The sequence below is a fragment of the Denticeps clupeoides genome, unplaced genomic scaffold (genome assembly GCF_900700375.1).
Source record: "Denticeps clupeoides unplaced genomic scaffold, fDenClu1.1, whole genome shotgun sequence".
NCBI classification, from domain to species: Eukaryota; Metazoa; Chordata; class Actinopteri; order Clupeiformes; family Denticipitidae; genus Denticeps; species Denticeps clupeoides.
Window position 1 is genome coordinate 157,124 of NW_021630121.1, and position 15,163 is coordinate 172,286.

Sequence of the window (15,163 nt, forward strand, 5' to 3'; positions counted from 1 at the left end):
TAGGATCCGGCTCCCTCTGATCCGGGTGAGTGAGTCACTTGAGTCGGAACCCCGGATGAACTGACTCGGGTTAGGAGCGCGATTCAGATTCAGATGGAAAGAAAAGAAACTGAAAGATATGCAAGTGAGTGTGAGATGTATTCATGTGACTGTGTTTACACTTAAGCCACGGTGTAGTTGTGACTCAAAGGATTCGGTTCAGTGAAGACCTCCGATTCGTGACTCGCGAGTCATGAATCGCGCCGCGGCGGAACCCTGACGTGGCGGCCCGAGAGCGGCGCGACAGGCTCGTCGTGCTGCGCGGCCATTGGCTCCGTGTCCGTGTCCGTGTGTCGGCGTGACACCGCGGGACCCCTCACCTGTCCAGGTGGCTCCGATGGCCCGGCCGCTGCTGCAGCTGACCCTGCTGCTGGCCGCGCTGCCCGCGCAGTACCTGCTCTCCAGGTGGAGCGGCGACGGCGACAGCGCGACAGACAGGTGGGCCGGACGAAATGACAGTCTTTAAATGCGCGAATACCAGGGGAGAGAGGTGTCCGCTTTTTACCAAGGTTCGGAACTCTAAAGTTGGCTGTGAATCTGGCGGAAAATACCTTATCAATTCAGTACTTATCAATTATTTTACAATGCACACCAAATACAAATTACTGTTCATTCACAAGCGTTACATTACATTGTAATTATAATGAACATGATAAATTAATTAAACACAGATGATGTATTTCACCATATTGATCACGTGTTTGCTTGTTGCTGAGTAATTTTGCTTTAATGAAAGTACAATAATATAATATATGGCAGTCAGGGCGTTATTCACCCCAAACACGACCCAACGCCCCTGAAACCTAAAGCCTGGTTCCATTGTTGGGGTTTTGGACATTAGACTAAACTCCAGTCACTGTGTGACCCGGGGGGAAAAGCGTTTAGAATTCTAAACGCGTTTTCACGCTTGACTCCTGGAATGGGAACCTCTAACCTTATTGTTGTAATCTAGCGGGTAACACAGTCCCGGGTTCGAACACCACTTACTACCATCGTGTGCCTGAGCAGGACCCTTAAACCTGAGTGTCTCCAGGGGGGAACTGTCCCTGTCGCTACTGATTGTAAGTCGATCTGGATAAGGACGTCTGGTAAATACCGTAAATGGAAATTATAGTGACCGGTTATGACATCTTATAGAAAGAAGCTGCACCTCATGTCACCTTATGATGCCACAGATTGGAAGCACAGACTGTTTCAACGGCTTTATTAATAATGATAGATTATTAATAAAGCCGTTAATAAATAAAGCAGTGGTGACCTAGAGGTTAAGGAAGCGTCCCCGTAATCAGAAGGTTGCCGATCCGCCAAGGTGCCACTGAGGTGCCACTGAGCAAAGCACCGTCCCCACACACTGCTCCCCGGGCGCCTGTCATGGCTGCCCACTGCTCACTCAGGGTGATGGGTTAAATACAGAGGACACATTTCACTGTGTGCACTGTGTACTGTGCTGCTGTGTATCACATGTGACAATCACTTCACTTTACACTTAATAATCATCATCATCATCATTTTGCATGTTTAATACTACTGCGGCTTCTTACCCAACGCGTTTTTAACTCAGACTCCTGAGCATGTGGGCGGACCTGCGCCGCTCGTACTTGAATGTGAGCGCGTGGGCGGAGTGGATGAGCTCCTGTCTTCCTGACATCACGTGAGTAGATGTTCCTGCTTCTCCAGCAGCTTCATCCTCCCAGCCACCACTGACGTTGCGTTTGTTGCAGACGTTTGAGGGCACCACAGGTGGAGGAAGAGGCGGAGGAGGACATACCAGGAGAGTCTCCGGCCCTGGAGGTGCTGCTCCATGATAATGACCTGGGATATTTTGGAGGTAAAGGTCACCGGTACAGCAGCTACAGTGACATTAAACATCTACAGATGGACAGAGCACAATAGGAGAACAGAGTCTCTTTCTCCACACACATCATGCCATTGTTTCTGCTCTAGGAAATTCTGCTCTAAACGCTTTAGATAAATCAATATTTCATCAATGTTTGATATGGGGAGGGTTGCTTACAAGTGCTTTAAATATTTATCACTGAAATTCCTCATTTTATATAGAAAGTGTACGGAAGAGCTCTTTAAGACCAAATATTTTCTAATCAGGAAGGTTTTTAGCTTTTTTTTGAAGATCTTTAGTGACTCAGCTAGTGTAAGTTGATTGCACCACCTCGTCTCCAAGGCGTAGAAGAGTCTAGATGAATGCGTTCCTAGTACCTTGAGAGATGTACTGCACTATAAGGTGGAGCAACGCTGGAAGATGGGAGAGATCGGTGTGCAGTGCGAGGAGAGATGAGGGATCTGACGCTGGAGGGTGCTGTTGACCCTTCCTTGGCTTTGTAGGCCAGCGTCAGTATTTTGAATCAGAGTCATGCAGAGATTTTGGTGGACACGTTTATATCTGATGGTGGATAAGAGAAGAAGAGATGGGTGTCATCTACATAGCAGTGATTGGATAACCCATGCTACAAAGAGAGAACAAGAGAGGCACGAGTACTGAGCCCTGAGGGACACCAGTCGAGAGCTTGTGAGGTGCAGATATATATCCATATCACATGGGAAGATCTATCCTCCATACAGGAAGCTATCCACTGCCATGCTGAGCTGGTAATTCCCCAAAGTGAAATTTGTCCTCTGCATTTAACCCATCACCCTGAGTGAGCAGTGGGCGGCCATGACAGGCGCCCGGGGAGCAGTGTGTGGGGACGGTGCTTTGCTCAGTGGCACCTCAGTGGCACCTTGGCGGATCGGGATTCGAACCGGCAACCTTCTGATTACGGGGCCGCTTCCTTAACCGCTAGGCCACCACTGCCTATCAGTTTGATTAGAAATTAATATTACAAAATTAATAAGACAACACTTCAGGTTGATTTTTTTTACATTTTTGTTTATTTCACTTTATTGTGTGTGTAGCATCCACAGAGGTCCACAGCCCACGACCCGCATACGTGCTGCACCGCGTGGGGCAGGTTGTCATGGAGACAGAGAACCACATGATTGGGGTGATAATCAGCTGGGACGCCAAACTCAGAGCCCCTCCACAGTGGATCAAAAAAAGATACAGCGAGTCAGAGGTAAACACACACATACACACACTCATACACACAATACACACACAATTAGCACTAAACAAAAGCAATCAAATTCTCGTGTTGTGTAGATGAAGAGAGCAGAGGACAGCCCGCATTATAAGATTGTGTTTAATGGCCCTGGACCCTCTTCTATAATGATTGGATACCTGCCTCAGTCTGCCATTCGGCCCCTTACAGGAATGAAGGTAAACACACACACTCTCACACACACACACACACACACACACACAGTACAGTCATCTTTAAACTCATCAAATAACATTTTTGTATATTTTCCAGCCTGACATCCCCACCCTGGACCATTACTTCACACACTTCGATGGAGAGAAGTTTGTGCTGCAGCCGTGGTTGGAGCAGATCTACCCCGAGGGCTGAGACTGTTATGATTGATGTGTGTGTGTGTGTGCGTGTCTGTATTAAAAATATTTTTACGATGATAAACCCTGCCTTTGTGCAAGCGGTGACCTTGATAAGGTCGATCTTCAAGAACTGTATTCAGCAATAGATGAGAATTACACTTCATCTTATCTTCCATATAAATCAAGGTGAAAGTGAAAGAAAAAGTGAAAGTGAAGTGATTGTCACATGTGATACACAGCAGCACAGCACACGGTGCACACAGTGAAATTTGTCCTCTGCATTTAACCCATCACCCTGAGTGAGCAGTGGGCAGCCATGACAGGCGCCCGGGGAGCAGTGTGTGGGGACGGTGCTTTGCTCAGTGGCACCTCAGTGGTACCTTGGCGGATCGGGATTCGAACCGGCAACCTTCTGATTACGGGGCCGCTTCCTTAACCGCTAGGCCACCACTGCCCAAAGTGGCAATACGTTTGTTGAAAATTAACATTCACAGTCTGCAGACCAGGTTCAAGCAGTTGTCTTCCATGCATTGTTGTAGAGAACTAAAGTGCTCATGTCATTGGACAGGCTCAGCCACAGTCCACTGTGTCCTCCGTGTCCAGCCTATCTTGTGGACGTATGTGACTGAGAAGGACCGTCATCAAGGTGTCCATGTGGTTTTCGAAGAGCATCCGGTTTCTCTGTTGATCCTCGGTAGCACGTTTCAGGGTGTCTTTTAGATTCTTGGATATTCTGTTTGAATATTCCAGAGTCCTGCTCAAAGCTGCATCAAGCATGCATTGGTATCGCTGTAAATGTTCCATGTTTCTTCTGCAGGACTCTAACCTTTCTTTATAGAGCCAGTAGCCAAGTAGTAAACCAGCTACCACCGGGACGTAAAATGATAAAATTGTTACGCACATTTTGAAAAAACAGCTCCTTTTCCTTTAAATACTTTCTGCATCATGGAGCAATAATAATGCATAGAGCTGGAACTACAGTGAGGAGGAGGTGGACTTGTTGAGCCTACACGTGAAGAAAGCCGACTGGGCCTGGAAGAAAACCTGCATGGCACAAAGTTCCCGTGATCCTGATGCCTCTTTGCCCTTTTGTTGGGGGTCCCGAGTTGTGGAATCCACTTCTTGAATTTAGCCAGATCATGCTCGGAGGTCCTAGATCTGAATAAATTATATATTCATATTAAATAATTTGTTCTTTACCTGGTTTAATGCCCCGCATGCTCCTGATGAGGTGACTGACAGATGGTCTCCTGAGACCAGGGCCAACCTATGTAAAGTAAAGTGAAGTGATTGACACATGTGATACACTGCAGCACAGCACACGATGCATACAGTGAAATATGTCCTCTGCTTTTAACCATCTCCCTTGGTGAGCAGTGGGCAGCCATGACAGGCGCCCGGGGAGCAGTGTGTGGGGACGGTGCTTTTCTCAATGGCACCTCAGTGGTACCTTGGTGGATCGGAATTAGAACTGGCAACCTTCTGATTACGGGGCCGCTTCCTTAACCGCTAGGCCACCACTGCACCCACTAGGCCACCACTGCACAACCTATGGTCTCACAAGGGGTCTGAGGATCTCATCTAGGCACTTAATGGCAGTCAGGCTACCTCTGGTTAACACATGGAGGGCTTTATGGCCCCCCGAAGAAATGGCAACCCACACCATTACTGGCCCAATGCCAATCCATCGGTCATGCTGGAGGACGTTGCTTGGTGCTTGGTCTTAACGCACTTTGTGAAAGTGAAGTGACTGTCCTTGTGAAACACCACACACGGTGTGGCTCAGGTTTAAAGGCTTAAACCATCACCGTTGGTGAGGAGCGGGCAGCCATGTTCATCTTCTCTGCATCAGCTCGTTTTGCTTCTTACTGGCCCGTGACTGGTTGGCTCGGCCTGTAGAATTGAGCCTCTTTGTCTTTGGACTGGAAGGCGGAGTCCCTGGCGTCCACCAGGGTTTGTGGTTCGGTCCGGTGATGAACAGGGACTGATAGTCTCCTGTTTAACCTGACAGGTGCATCATGGTAGTAGATCTGACTGTAGTGAATTTTTCTGTATGGTTCTTGCAGGGTTCTTCACCGCTCCAGTGAAGGGCGTTTACTTCTTCAGGTTCACCGTGGCGGACATCCTCTCATCGCGCACCATGTACACAGCGCTGTACAGGAACCAGCAGAGGATCATGTTGCTGGGGGAGTACGACATGGACCACCACGTCTCCTACCTGGTCGGCGGCGTGACTCTGCAGCTGGAGGCGGGAGACTGGAAACCAGCGACTTTACAACGATGAGAGTAATCACTGCATCTTCAGCGGATTCCTGCTCTTCACCCTGTGAAATGGTGATAATCATCACTTGGTCTGATGCCTAATAAAGTCCTGGCTTACATCATACGCCATTTGGCTTTAAAACAAATAAATCTGGAGAAATATCTAATAAAGCAAATACTTGTTTTACAGCACAGTTAGTCTTAATGTTCGATTTATCTTCCGATAATAAAGAAGCAGGGCTGCTACTAACAATCATTTTAATAATCAATTAATCTGTCGATTATTTTTTTAAATTATGAATAAATAAAAGCATTCATTTCCAACCCTTTATTCAAAAACAGAATCTTTAGAAAATGCACGAATATAATGAAAATTAAACACCAAAACATAACACCAAAAACATGCACATGTATGCTTTACTTGATCTGGCAAATATAGACTTTTTAAAATAAAGTGCCACCTGAGCTGCCGGAACGACAAATAATTTACGAAAAGAAATACAATACATATCAGAAAATTTTACAGGATTTGTTTGAATGTCAGAACAATGTCTCATTGTACATTTTACCTCTGTTTGTCACGACCACGGGCTGACGGGGGAAGGAAGCGCAGAGACGGGACATCTGGGCAAATGGGATTTATTAATACGCACAAAAGAAAAAGGCACGAGGGACAAAACAAAGGAAGCCAAGAAAAACAAACCAACAGGCGTGTGGCGATTGCCAGGAACTGAAATCAAAGTTCAGGATCCACATCGATGCATCAGTGTCGGTTCCTTCTAACAGGGCTCCAACCACGGATGCCTACCCAGCAGCACCTGTCCATGGTTAGAGCCCTGCTGTCAGGCTGAGTGCTGCCAGCTGGGGCTCCTGCTGCACCCAGACGTGGCACCGTTACTCTCCAACTTGTGTTTACCATGTAAAATACAGAACTGGAACCAGACAGTCAGCACAATTCAGACCAAGCACTCTGTCAATCTTATGCAATCTTAAACAAGTTATTTGTGTGCATCTGGACTTTCTCTCACGTCTCAACATTACCTTGAGCTGATTAAATACAGAGATTCTGGGATTTATAATGATTTATAATACCCTTATTACACCTCGCGCTGCACCTGGTATACTCCGAGCCTCCAGTACTGCTCGCCTGGTCCCTCCATCTCTGAAGGTAAAAGGAAGACTCAGTAGGATATTTCGGTAAATAAAGAATCTATAAAGAAAAAATGAATGAAATCTCCTTTGCCTTTCTTGAGTTTCACACGTCTTGTCGTGTAGATTTCACTTGGAATATATACAACTATATTATTTTACTTGTTCCGTAACAACACATTTACATTCAGTAGTGACGGGGACAGTCCCCCTGGGGACAGAGGGACACGATGGTAGTAAGTGGGGTTTGAACCTGGAACTTGGTGCTCTTCCGGTTCAGTGTAAAACACACCAATAATAATGATTAAAAAGTGAAAGTGGCAGTAAACAAGAATCTACCTCTATGTACCATCCGACCTCTACAACTCATACAGGACGAAGCACCACGACTGATATTCAACCTTCCCAAGTTCTCCACACCGCCCCTCTGCTACGTTCCCTCCACCGGCTCCCAGTAGCTGCACGCATCAGGTTCTAAATACTGATGCTGGCCTACAAAGCCAAACATGGAGTAGCACCATCCTACCTCACAGCCCTTATTACACCTCGCACTGCACCTCGTATACTCTGAGCCTCCAGTACTTCATTAGAGAATATTTAGATGAACTTGTAACCTTCTTCTTGTCAAACTTGTGTACAGAATCTACAACAGAATGAATACATTTTACATTTATGCCATTTATCAGACGCCCTTATCCAGAGCGACTTACAATCAGTAGTTACAGGGACAGTCCCCCCCTGGAGCAACTTAGGGTTAAGTGTCTTGCTCAGGGACACAATGGTAGTAAGCGGGACTTGAACCCGGGTCTTCTGGTTCATAGGCGAGTGTGTTACCCCTAGGCTACTACCATTTACCATTGTATTCATAATTGGGGGTCCTAGTGAACCGGAATTGATCTCTTCATTGATGGTAACTTGAAAGCACGTTGTAAGTCGCTCTGCCAAATGTCGTAATTGTAAATATGACACGGTGTAATAAAGTGCTCATCATCATTTCTAACTGTGTCTTGTATGAAAGATCTATTTAGGGCAGCTAGACATGATTCTTCTCATGTCCTGATTGTTCTGTTTAAGTTCTCACCTGCAACATTGAGTTTTTTAGCTGTATTACAATATGGCTACACGGTCCAAGTGTGGCCCCGTAATTGGAAGGTTGCAGGTGTGGATGCCAAACCACCAAGGTCCCCTGGTTCAAAGCACGGTCCCCACAAGCTGCTCCCCGGGCGCCTGTCATGGTGCCCACTGCTCACCAAGAGCTGAGTACGTTCCAGAGACAGTTCCAGAACAAATCACAGTCTGCTTTACCTCAACGTCTGGGAGGATCTGCAGACCCGCTCGCAGTCTCGCTTTGTTGGCGCAGGTAAAACGCTTCGGGTCGACCAGAGTTGTGGAAGTGGAGCACGTTGATTAATCGGACTGACCGTTACTGACCTGTTGCCATGGAGACCATTGGTCGAAAAATTTGCATCCACTCATTGGATTCATTATCCAATTTATTCCCTTTAACTTGCATGATATTACACCATTCGACGTGGACGGGAAAAGTCTCTGTATTTTAAATAGCTTTTAAAAGTAACAAATTGAAAATAGTTTTAAATATGCATCATGGCAAGTGACTATTAGTGACTAATCACTTTTAATCGATTGAGTCCGAACAAAAACATTTATTGACATGTGCAAATTGACGTTTCTGAGACTTTCATTGTTCCATCTAATGCCAGAGAAAATTTAAGTTTAAAGACGTTATTGTCATTGCACAATCATACTTAGTACTACAGCACGACGAAATTGAGGTCCTGTACAGCAGTCCCAGTGCAAGATAAGATAAGATAAACCTTTATTAGTCCCACAAGTGGGAAATTGCACTTGTCACGGCAGAAAGTGACAGAAGCAGAAGGTAATAGCATCACAAAAAAATAACATAAATATGTATCTGTATAAGTAGTGATTAAAATATACTTTATGTCAAAAATTTATGACATATCAGCATAAGGAAAAAGCGCATGATTTATGACCACCTACCCTTCTACCTTCTCCACCGGACACCCAGCGCGTAATTTATGACCCCCTACCCATTTACCTTCTCCCCTTCTCCACCTGGACAACCAGCGCGTAATTTATGACCTCCTACCCTTCTACCTTCTCCCCTTCTCCACCTGGACAACCAGCGCGTAATTTATGACCACCTACCCTTCTACCTTCTCCCCTTCTCCACCGGACACCCAGCGCGTAATTTATGACCTCCTACCCTCTCCCATCTCACCCTTGGACACCCAGCGCATCCTCTCACAGTCTTAGATGTCATATAATCACTTAGACAAGCTTTTGAAAAAACAGATGTCATATCACTTGTTTACAAACTATGGCTGTTGTGGGAGAGGTCATAAACCGGTATACCTCTACTTTTAAAACAGAAACCTTATTTTTAAGTGTATGGTTTTACTCAATCTACTGTTTCAGTGTTTAACACGTTTAAACACAATACTTACACAAACTTATTTTAAAAATACAAACGCATACGCTATTCATATACTGACTGAATATGGTAGAATCCCATTTTGTATGTAGGAAGCATCACAGCACCTTCTCGCCCCACTCTATCGCTCTCTCCCTTGTGTCACATTACAGATGTCATATACACTTAGACTAACTTTTAAAACAGATGTCTTATCACTTGTTTACAACTATGGCCATTGCTAATGGCTTATGACCCCATTTCTCCCAACGCCATCCCTTTCCCCACTTCCCTTCCCGGTTTCATCTCACATTCTTCCCCGACACCTTGCAGAGTCTCATATTGACACATACACACACACACACACACACACACACACACACACACACTTAGACTATTTTTAAAACCATATTTTAATGATATATGTTTAAAAGGATTTCTAGTTAAAGAAAAACAAGTTTAAACACAATACTTATTTTAAATATACAACACATTCAGTCGTTTTTCCAAAAGATACATCACACAATGGTATGTAGGAGGCATCACATCACTGGCACGCACACACACACACACACACACACACACAGACTTTTTCTTTTTCTTGCTAAAATAAAACTAATCATAACACTGTTTTATGAACAAACCTTTCTCACAGAAACGTTAACAAACTATAATTTCTATTTAATTGAACCACACACAGACTTCTGTTTATCAAACTGATATATTTATGAACATGAAAAAAAAACTCTCAAATCCTACTTTAAAACGTTGAAAACCACTATTCTTTTTAATCATGTTTTTTTTTTCCACTTTGGATTATGTAATGATAATATTGAAAAATATACCTACACACTTCTAACCACTTTTTGTAGTTGTTGTAGTTCACATCAGACATATATATATTTTAGACATGATTTTTTATTATTATCAAGTAACTTCAAATAAATTTCTCATGTTAACAATTTCATATTTTCTAAAATCGTATCAAGAGGTGTGATTTTTAGAGAGGGGGGTTGCGACTTTTAGGGCTATAATATCAAGAATTTAAAGTTTCACTTATTTTTTTCTACAGTATATTTGTATTTTTTTAACCTTCTGATGCTGAAGGGCTTCACTGTTCGTATATTTACTATTTGTATGATTGACACACACACACACACACACACACACACCCACACCCACACAACAGACTTTTTCTTTTCCTTGCTAAAATAAAACTAATCGTCACGCTGTTTTATGAACAAGCCAGAGGTATTTCATTTATGGTTTTCAGATGATATGACACACAAAACGTGAACCATACACAGACTTTTGTTTATCAAACTGATATATTTATGAACATGAAATTTTTTTTTCAAGATTCTTTTCAGAAAATAAAGTCCTACATTTATTAACAATGTTAATTTCCTCTGAAACCATCCCAGCTTGTGACCGCTCCTCATTGGCAGTAACAAGGTCTTCACCACCCAGCAGATAACCAACTACTATTTAGTGCTCGCTTGAAACTGATGTTTGCAAAAATGACCATTGTTGGTGGTTTACGAACCCCTCATATCAATGACACAGACCCACAGTTCACACACCCTTAGACTATCTTTTAAAACAGAAACCTTGTTTTGCACTCAAGGATTTACTCAACCTATTGTTTCAGTATTAAACACATACTAAACACAATACTAATTTTAATACAACGCAAACACTGTTAATATACTTACTGAATATGGTATCCCATCAGTCATTTTCCAAAAGATACATCATATAATGGTATGTAGGAAGCATCACACCATTGACACAGGACATAACCTGTTCACACACACACACACACACACACACACACACACACACAAACAGACTTTTCCATGCCAAAATAAAACTAATCATAATGCTGATTTATGAACAAACCTTTCTCCAAAGGTGTCTCATCTATGGTTTTCAGATGATATGCCACACAAAAACTAATCGTAACAATGTTTTATGAACAAACAGTTCTCCAACGGTGTCTCATCTTTGGTTTTCAGAAGATATGCCGCACAAAAACGTTAACAAACTATAATTTCTATTTAATGAACCTCACACAGACTTCTGTTTATCAAACTGATATATTTATGAACATTGAAAAAACTTTTCAACATTCTTTTTAATCATGTTTTTCCACTATGGATTATGTAATGATAATATTGAAAATATATACCTACACACTTTCTAACCACTTTTTAATATAGTTCACATCAGACATATATATATTTTAGACATGGTTTTTAATATTATTATCAAGTAACTTCAAATAAATTTCTCATGTTAACAATTTCATATTTTCTGAAATCGTATCAAGGGGTGCGATTTTTAGGGAGGGGGCATGCAACTTATGGGCTATAATATCAAAGAATTTAAAGTTTCATTTATTTGTATATTTTTTCTACAGTATATTTGTATTTTTTTATCCTTCTGATGCTGAAGTGCTTCATTGTTCACAGATTTTCTATCTGTATGATTGATTCTCGCTGGTCATATTATTAGGTAGACCTCGTTAGTACTCGGGTGGACCACCTTATGCCTTTAGAACCACCTTATTCTTCATGGCATAGCCTCAAAAAGGTGTGGAAATATTCCTCAGATATATTGGTCCATACAGACATGATAGCATCATGTAGCTGCGGCAGATTTGTCTGCTGGTTGTCTATGATATCCAAAGCCAATATCCGAAGGTGTTCTGTTTGGATTGAGACCTGGTGAATGTAGAGTACAGCGAACTCAATGTCATGTTCAAGTAACTAGTCTGAGATAGTTTGAGCTTTGTGACTTGGTGTATTATGCTGTATTTAAGTAGCCATCAAAAAAAAAAAAGGGGGGGGGGTACACTGTGGTAATAAGGGAATGGACATGTCAGCAGCAATACTAATTTATGTGTACATCTATGGTATTTATCAGACAGCCTTATCCAGAGTGACTTACAATCGGTAGTTACATGGACAGCCCCCCCCCCCCCGAGAGACCAACACCAGCCTGAACCACTAGATCCAGGGTTGGATGCATCCATGCTTACATGTTGATTACACCACATTTTGACCCTACCAACAGAATGTTAAATTGTTTTGATAATTCTCCAGTCTTCAGTTTTCTAGTTAATAAAGTAGAATAAAAAAAAAAATTAAATATACTTTTTGGCATTTACTGTCAATATTACTCTTCCACAAATAACTTAAAAATACTAAAGATCCTTCAATACAAATCAGATATTTTAAACTTGATGTGACAATGACAACATATGACAACCACCACATATCTTTTTAAACACAAGACAATATATGTTTTAATGCAACCCAGCAACATTACTTCATGGCCATTTACAAGAACCCTCTAAGGTGTCAGTGCTGAACTGTTTGGTTGAAAAACTTAAAATAATTGGCTAACAATTGGCATAAACATATGAGGTGCTGCTTTTCTAATGCTTGCAAAAAAACAAACACTAAGTTTACTAAATAATGAGGTCTTATCAGGTCTTATCAGTGAACAATACCGAGATAATTATTATAAAAATTATTATAAAAATGCATGAATTAATTATTCCTCGTTTTGTGGTAACGTTTGGCACTGTTACGCGCTATATTACGCACACTTGTGCTTGCTCTGGAACGGGCAGATGGTCGTCCTGGTGGCAGCGCTGATCAGACAGCCGTGTATACATTTATTTTAGCAAAGTAACTGTATTCTGATTATCACTCATTTAAACGGTACATGCATTCCGTCACTCCCCAACACTTTCCACATACATTGGTTGTTCTGACATTTTGAGTCTGCCCTTTATCCTGTGACATCAACAAGGCTTTTTGTCTACACAACTGTTGCTAACCGGATCTTTTCTCTTTTTCAGACCTGGTAAACCCTACATATGGTTGTGCATGACAATAGATCACCAGTTTCTAAAAACTCCAACTGTGTCTCGTCCAAAACCACTTAAATATTCTTTACCCCCATTCTAATGACCGGTTTGGACTTCAGAAAATTGTTTTCACCACGTCTAGATGCCTAAATGCAAATCTGATATAATCTGGATCTCGGAAGCTAAGAAGGCTTGGGCCTGGTTAGTACTTGGATGGGAGACCTCCTGGGAATACCAGGTTCTGTAAGCTTTAACTGTTGAAAAACTTTTTAAAATTAAGTTTTCTTTGCATTGCTTTGTTAGTTTTTTTCTAAAGTAAGTTAAGAGGTATTTTCACTCTGTGATATGTTTTCAAGCCTAGGTTGTTTAAAGTCCAAGATTTTCAAGCAGAGATTGCTTACGGCCATACCAGCCCAAGAACGCCCGGTCTCGTCTGATCTCGGAAGCTAAGAAGGCTTGGGCCTGTTAGTACTTAGATGGGAGACCTGCTGGGAATACCAGGTGCTGTAAGTTTTAACTGTGTAAAAACTTTTTAAATGAAGTTTTTTTGCATCGCTTTGTTAGTTTTTTTCTAAAGTAAGTTAAGAGGTATTTTCACTCTGTGATATGTTTTCAAGCCTAGGTCGTTTAAAGTCCAAGATTTTCAAGCAGAGATTGCTTACGGCCATACCAGCCCAAGAACGCCCGGTCTCGTCTGATCTCGGAAGCTAAGAAGGCTTGGGCCTGGTTAGTACTTGGATGGGAGACCTCCTGGGAATACCAGGTGCTATAAGCCTTTAACTGTTGAAAAACTTTTTAAAATGAAGTTTTTTTGCATCGCTTTGTTAGTTTTTTTCTAAAGTAAGTTAAGAGGTATTTTCACTCTGTGATATGTTTTCAAGCCTAGGTTGTTTAAAGTCCAAGATTTTCAAGCAGAGATTGCTTAAGGCCATACCAGCCCAAGAACGCCCGGTCTCGTCTGATCTTGGAAGCTAAGAAGGCTTGGGCCTGGTTAGTACTTGGACTGGGAGACCTCCTGGGAATACCAGGTGCTATAAGCTTTAACTGTTTGAAAAAACTTTTTTAAAATGAAGTTTTTTTGCATCGCTTTGTTAGTTTTTTCTAAAGTAAGTTAAGAGGTATTTTCACTCTGTGATATGTTTTCAAGCCTAGGTTGTTTAAAGTCCAAGATTTTCAAGCAGAGATTGCTTACGGCCATACCAGCCCAAGAACGCCCGGTCTCGTCTGATCTCGGAAGCTAAGAAGGCTTGGGCCTGGTTAGTACTTGGATGGGAGACCTCCTGGGAATACCAGGTGCTATAAGCTTTAACTGTTTGAAAAACTTTTTAAAATGAAGTTTTTTTGCATCGCTTTGTTAGTTTTTTTCTAAAGTAAGTTAAGAGGTATTTTCACTCTGTGATATGTTTTCAAGCCTAGGTTGTTTAAAGTCCAAGATTTTCAAGCAGAGATTGCTTACGGCCATACCAGCCCAAGAACGCCCGGTCTCGTCTGATCTCGGAAGCTAAGAAGGCTTGGGCCTGGTTAGTACTTGGATGGGAGACCTCCTGGGATACCAGGTTCTGTAAGCTTTAACTGTTGACAAACTTTTAAAATGAAGTTTTTTTGCATCGCTTTGTTAGTTTTTTTTCTAAAGTAAGTTAAGAGGTATTTTCACTCTGTGATATGTTTTCAAGCCTAGGTTGTTTAAAGTCCAAGATTTTCAAGCAGAGATTGCTTACAGGCCATACCAGCCCAAGAACGCCCGGTCTCGTCTGATCTCGGAAGCTAAGAAGGCTTGGGCCCTGGTTAGTACTTGGATGGGAGACCTCCTGGGAATACCAGGTTCTGTAAGCTTTAACTGTTGAAAAACTTTTTTAAAATGATTTTTTTTGCATCGCTTTGTTAGTTTTTTTCTAAAGTAAGTTAAGAGGTATTTTCACTCTGTGATATG

The 15,163-nt window shown here is 42.2% G+C and overlaps 1 protein-coding gene, 2 non-coding genes and 4 pseudogenes across 3 annotated transcripts; all 7 read left to right on the forward strand.

Annotated features, from left to right (window-relative positions):
- The first annotated feature begins 159 nt into the window (after positions 1 to 159).
- LOC114784082 (uncharacterized) lies at positions 160 to 5,575 on the forward strand. Its single transcript, XM_028969389.1, has 7 exons — positions 160 to 477; positions 1,601 to 1,690; positions 1,761 to 1,867; positions 2,950 to 3,110; positions 3,197 to 3,313; positions 3,408 to 3,519; positions 5,554 to 5,575. Exons 1-6 carry the CDS (start codon positions 377 to 379, stop codon positions 3,501 to 3,503), a joined length of 672 nt encoding a protein of 223 aa, XP_028825222.1. The 5' UTR covers positions 160 to 376; the 3' UTR covers positions 3,504 to 3,519; positions 5,554 to 5,575.
- An 8,053-nt stretch (positions 5,576 to 13,628) lies between these two features.
- On the forward strand, positions 13,629 to 13,746 carry LOC114784109 (uncharacterized; annotated as a pseudogene).
- Positions 13,747 to 13,889: 143 nt separating this feature from the next.
- LOC114784147 (5S ribosomal RNA) lies at positions 13,890 to 14,008 on the forward strand. The gene has a single exon (XR_003748814.1). It is a non-coding gene; the product is annotated as a 5S ribosomal RNA (ribosomal RNA).
- A 145-nt stretch (positions 14,009 to 14,153) lies between these two features.
- On the forward strand, positions 14,154 to 14,273 carry LOC114784112 (uncharacterized; annotated as a pseudogene).
- Positions 14,274 to 14,419: 146 nt separating this feature from the next.
- LOC114784149 (5S ribosomal RNA) lies at positions 14,420 to 14,538 on the forward strand. Its single transcript, XR_003748816.1, has one exon. It is a non-coding gene; the product is annotated as a 5S ribosomal RNA (ribosomal RNA).
- Positions 14,539 to 14,683: 145 nt separating this feature from the next.
- LOC114784105 (uncharacterized) lies at positions 14,684 to 14,801 on the forward strand (annotated as a pseudogene).
- A 144-nt stretch (positions 14,802 to 14,945) lies between these two features.
- Positions 14,946 to 15,066, forward strand: LOC114784110 (uncharacterized; annotated as a pseudogene).
- Positions 15,067 to 15,163: the final 97 nt, after the last annotated feature.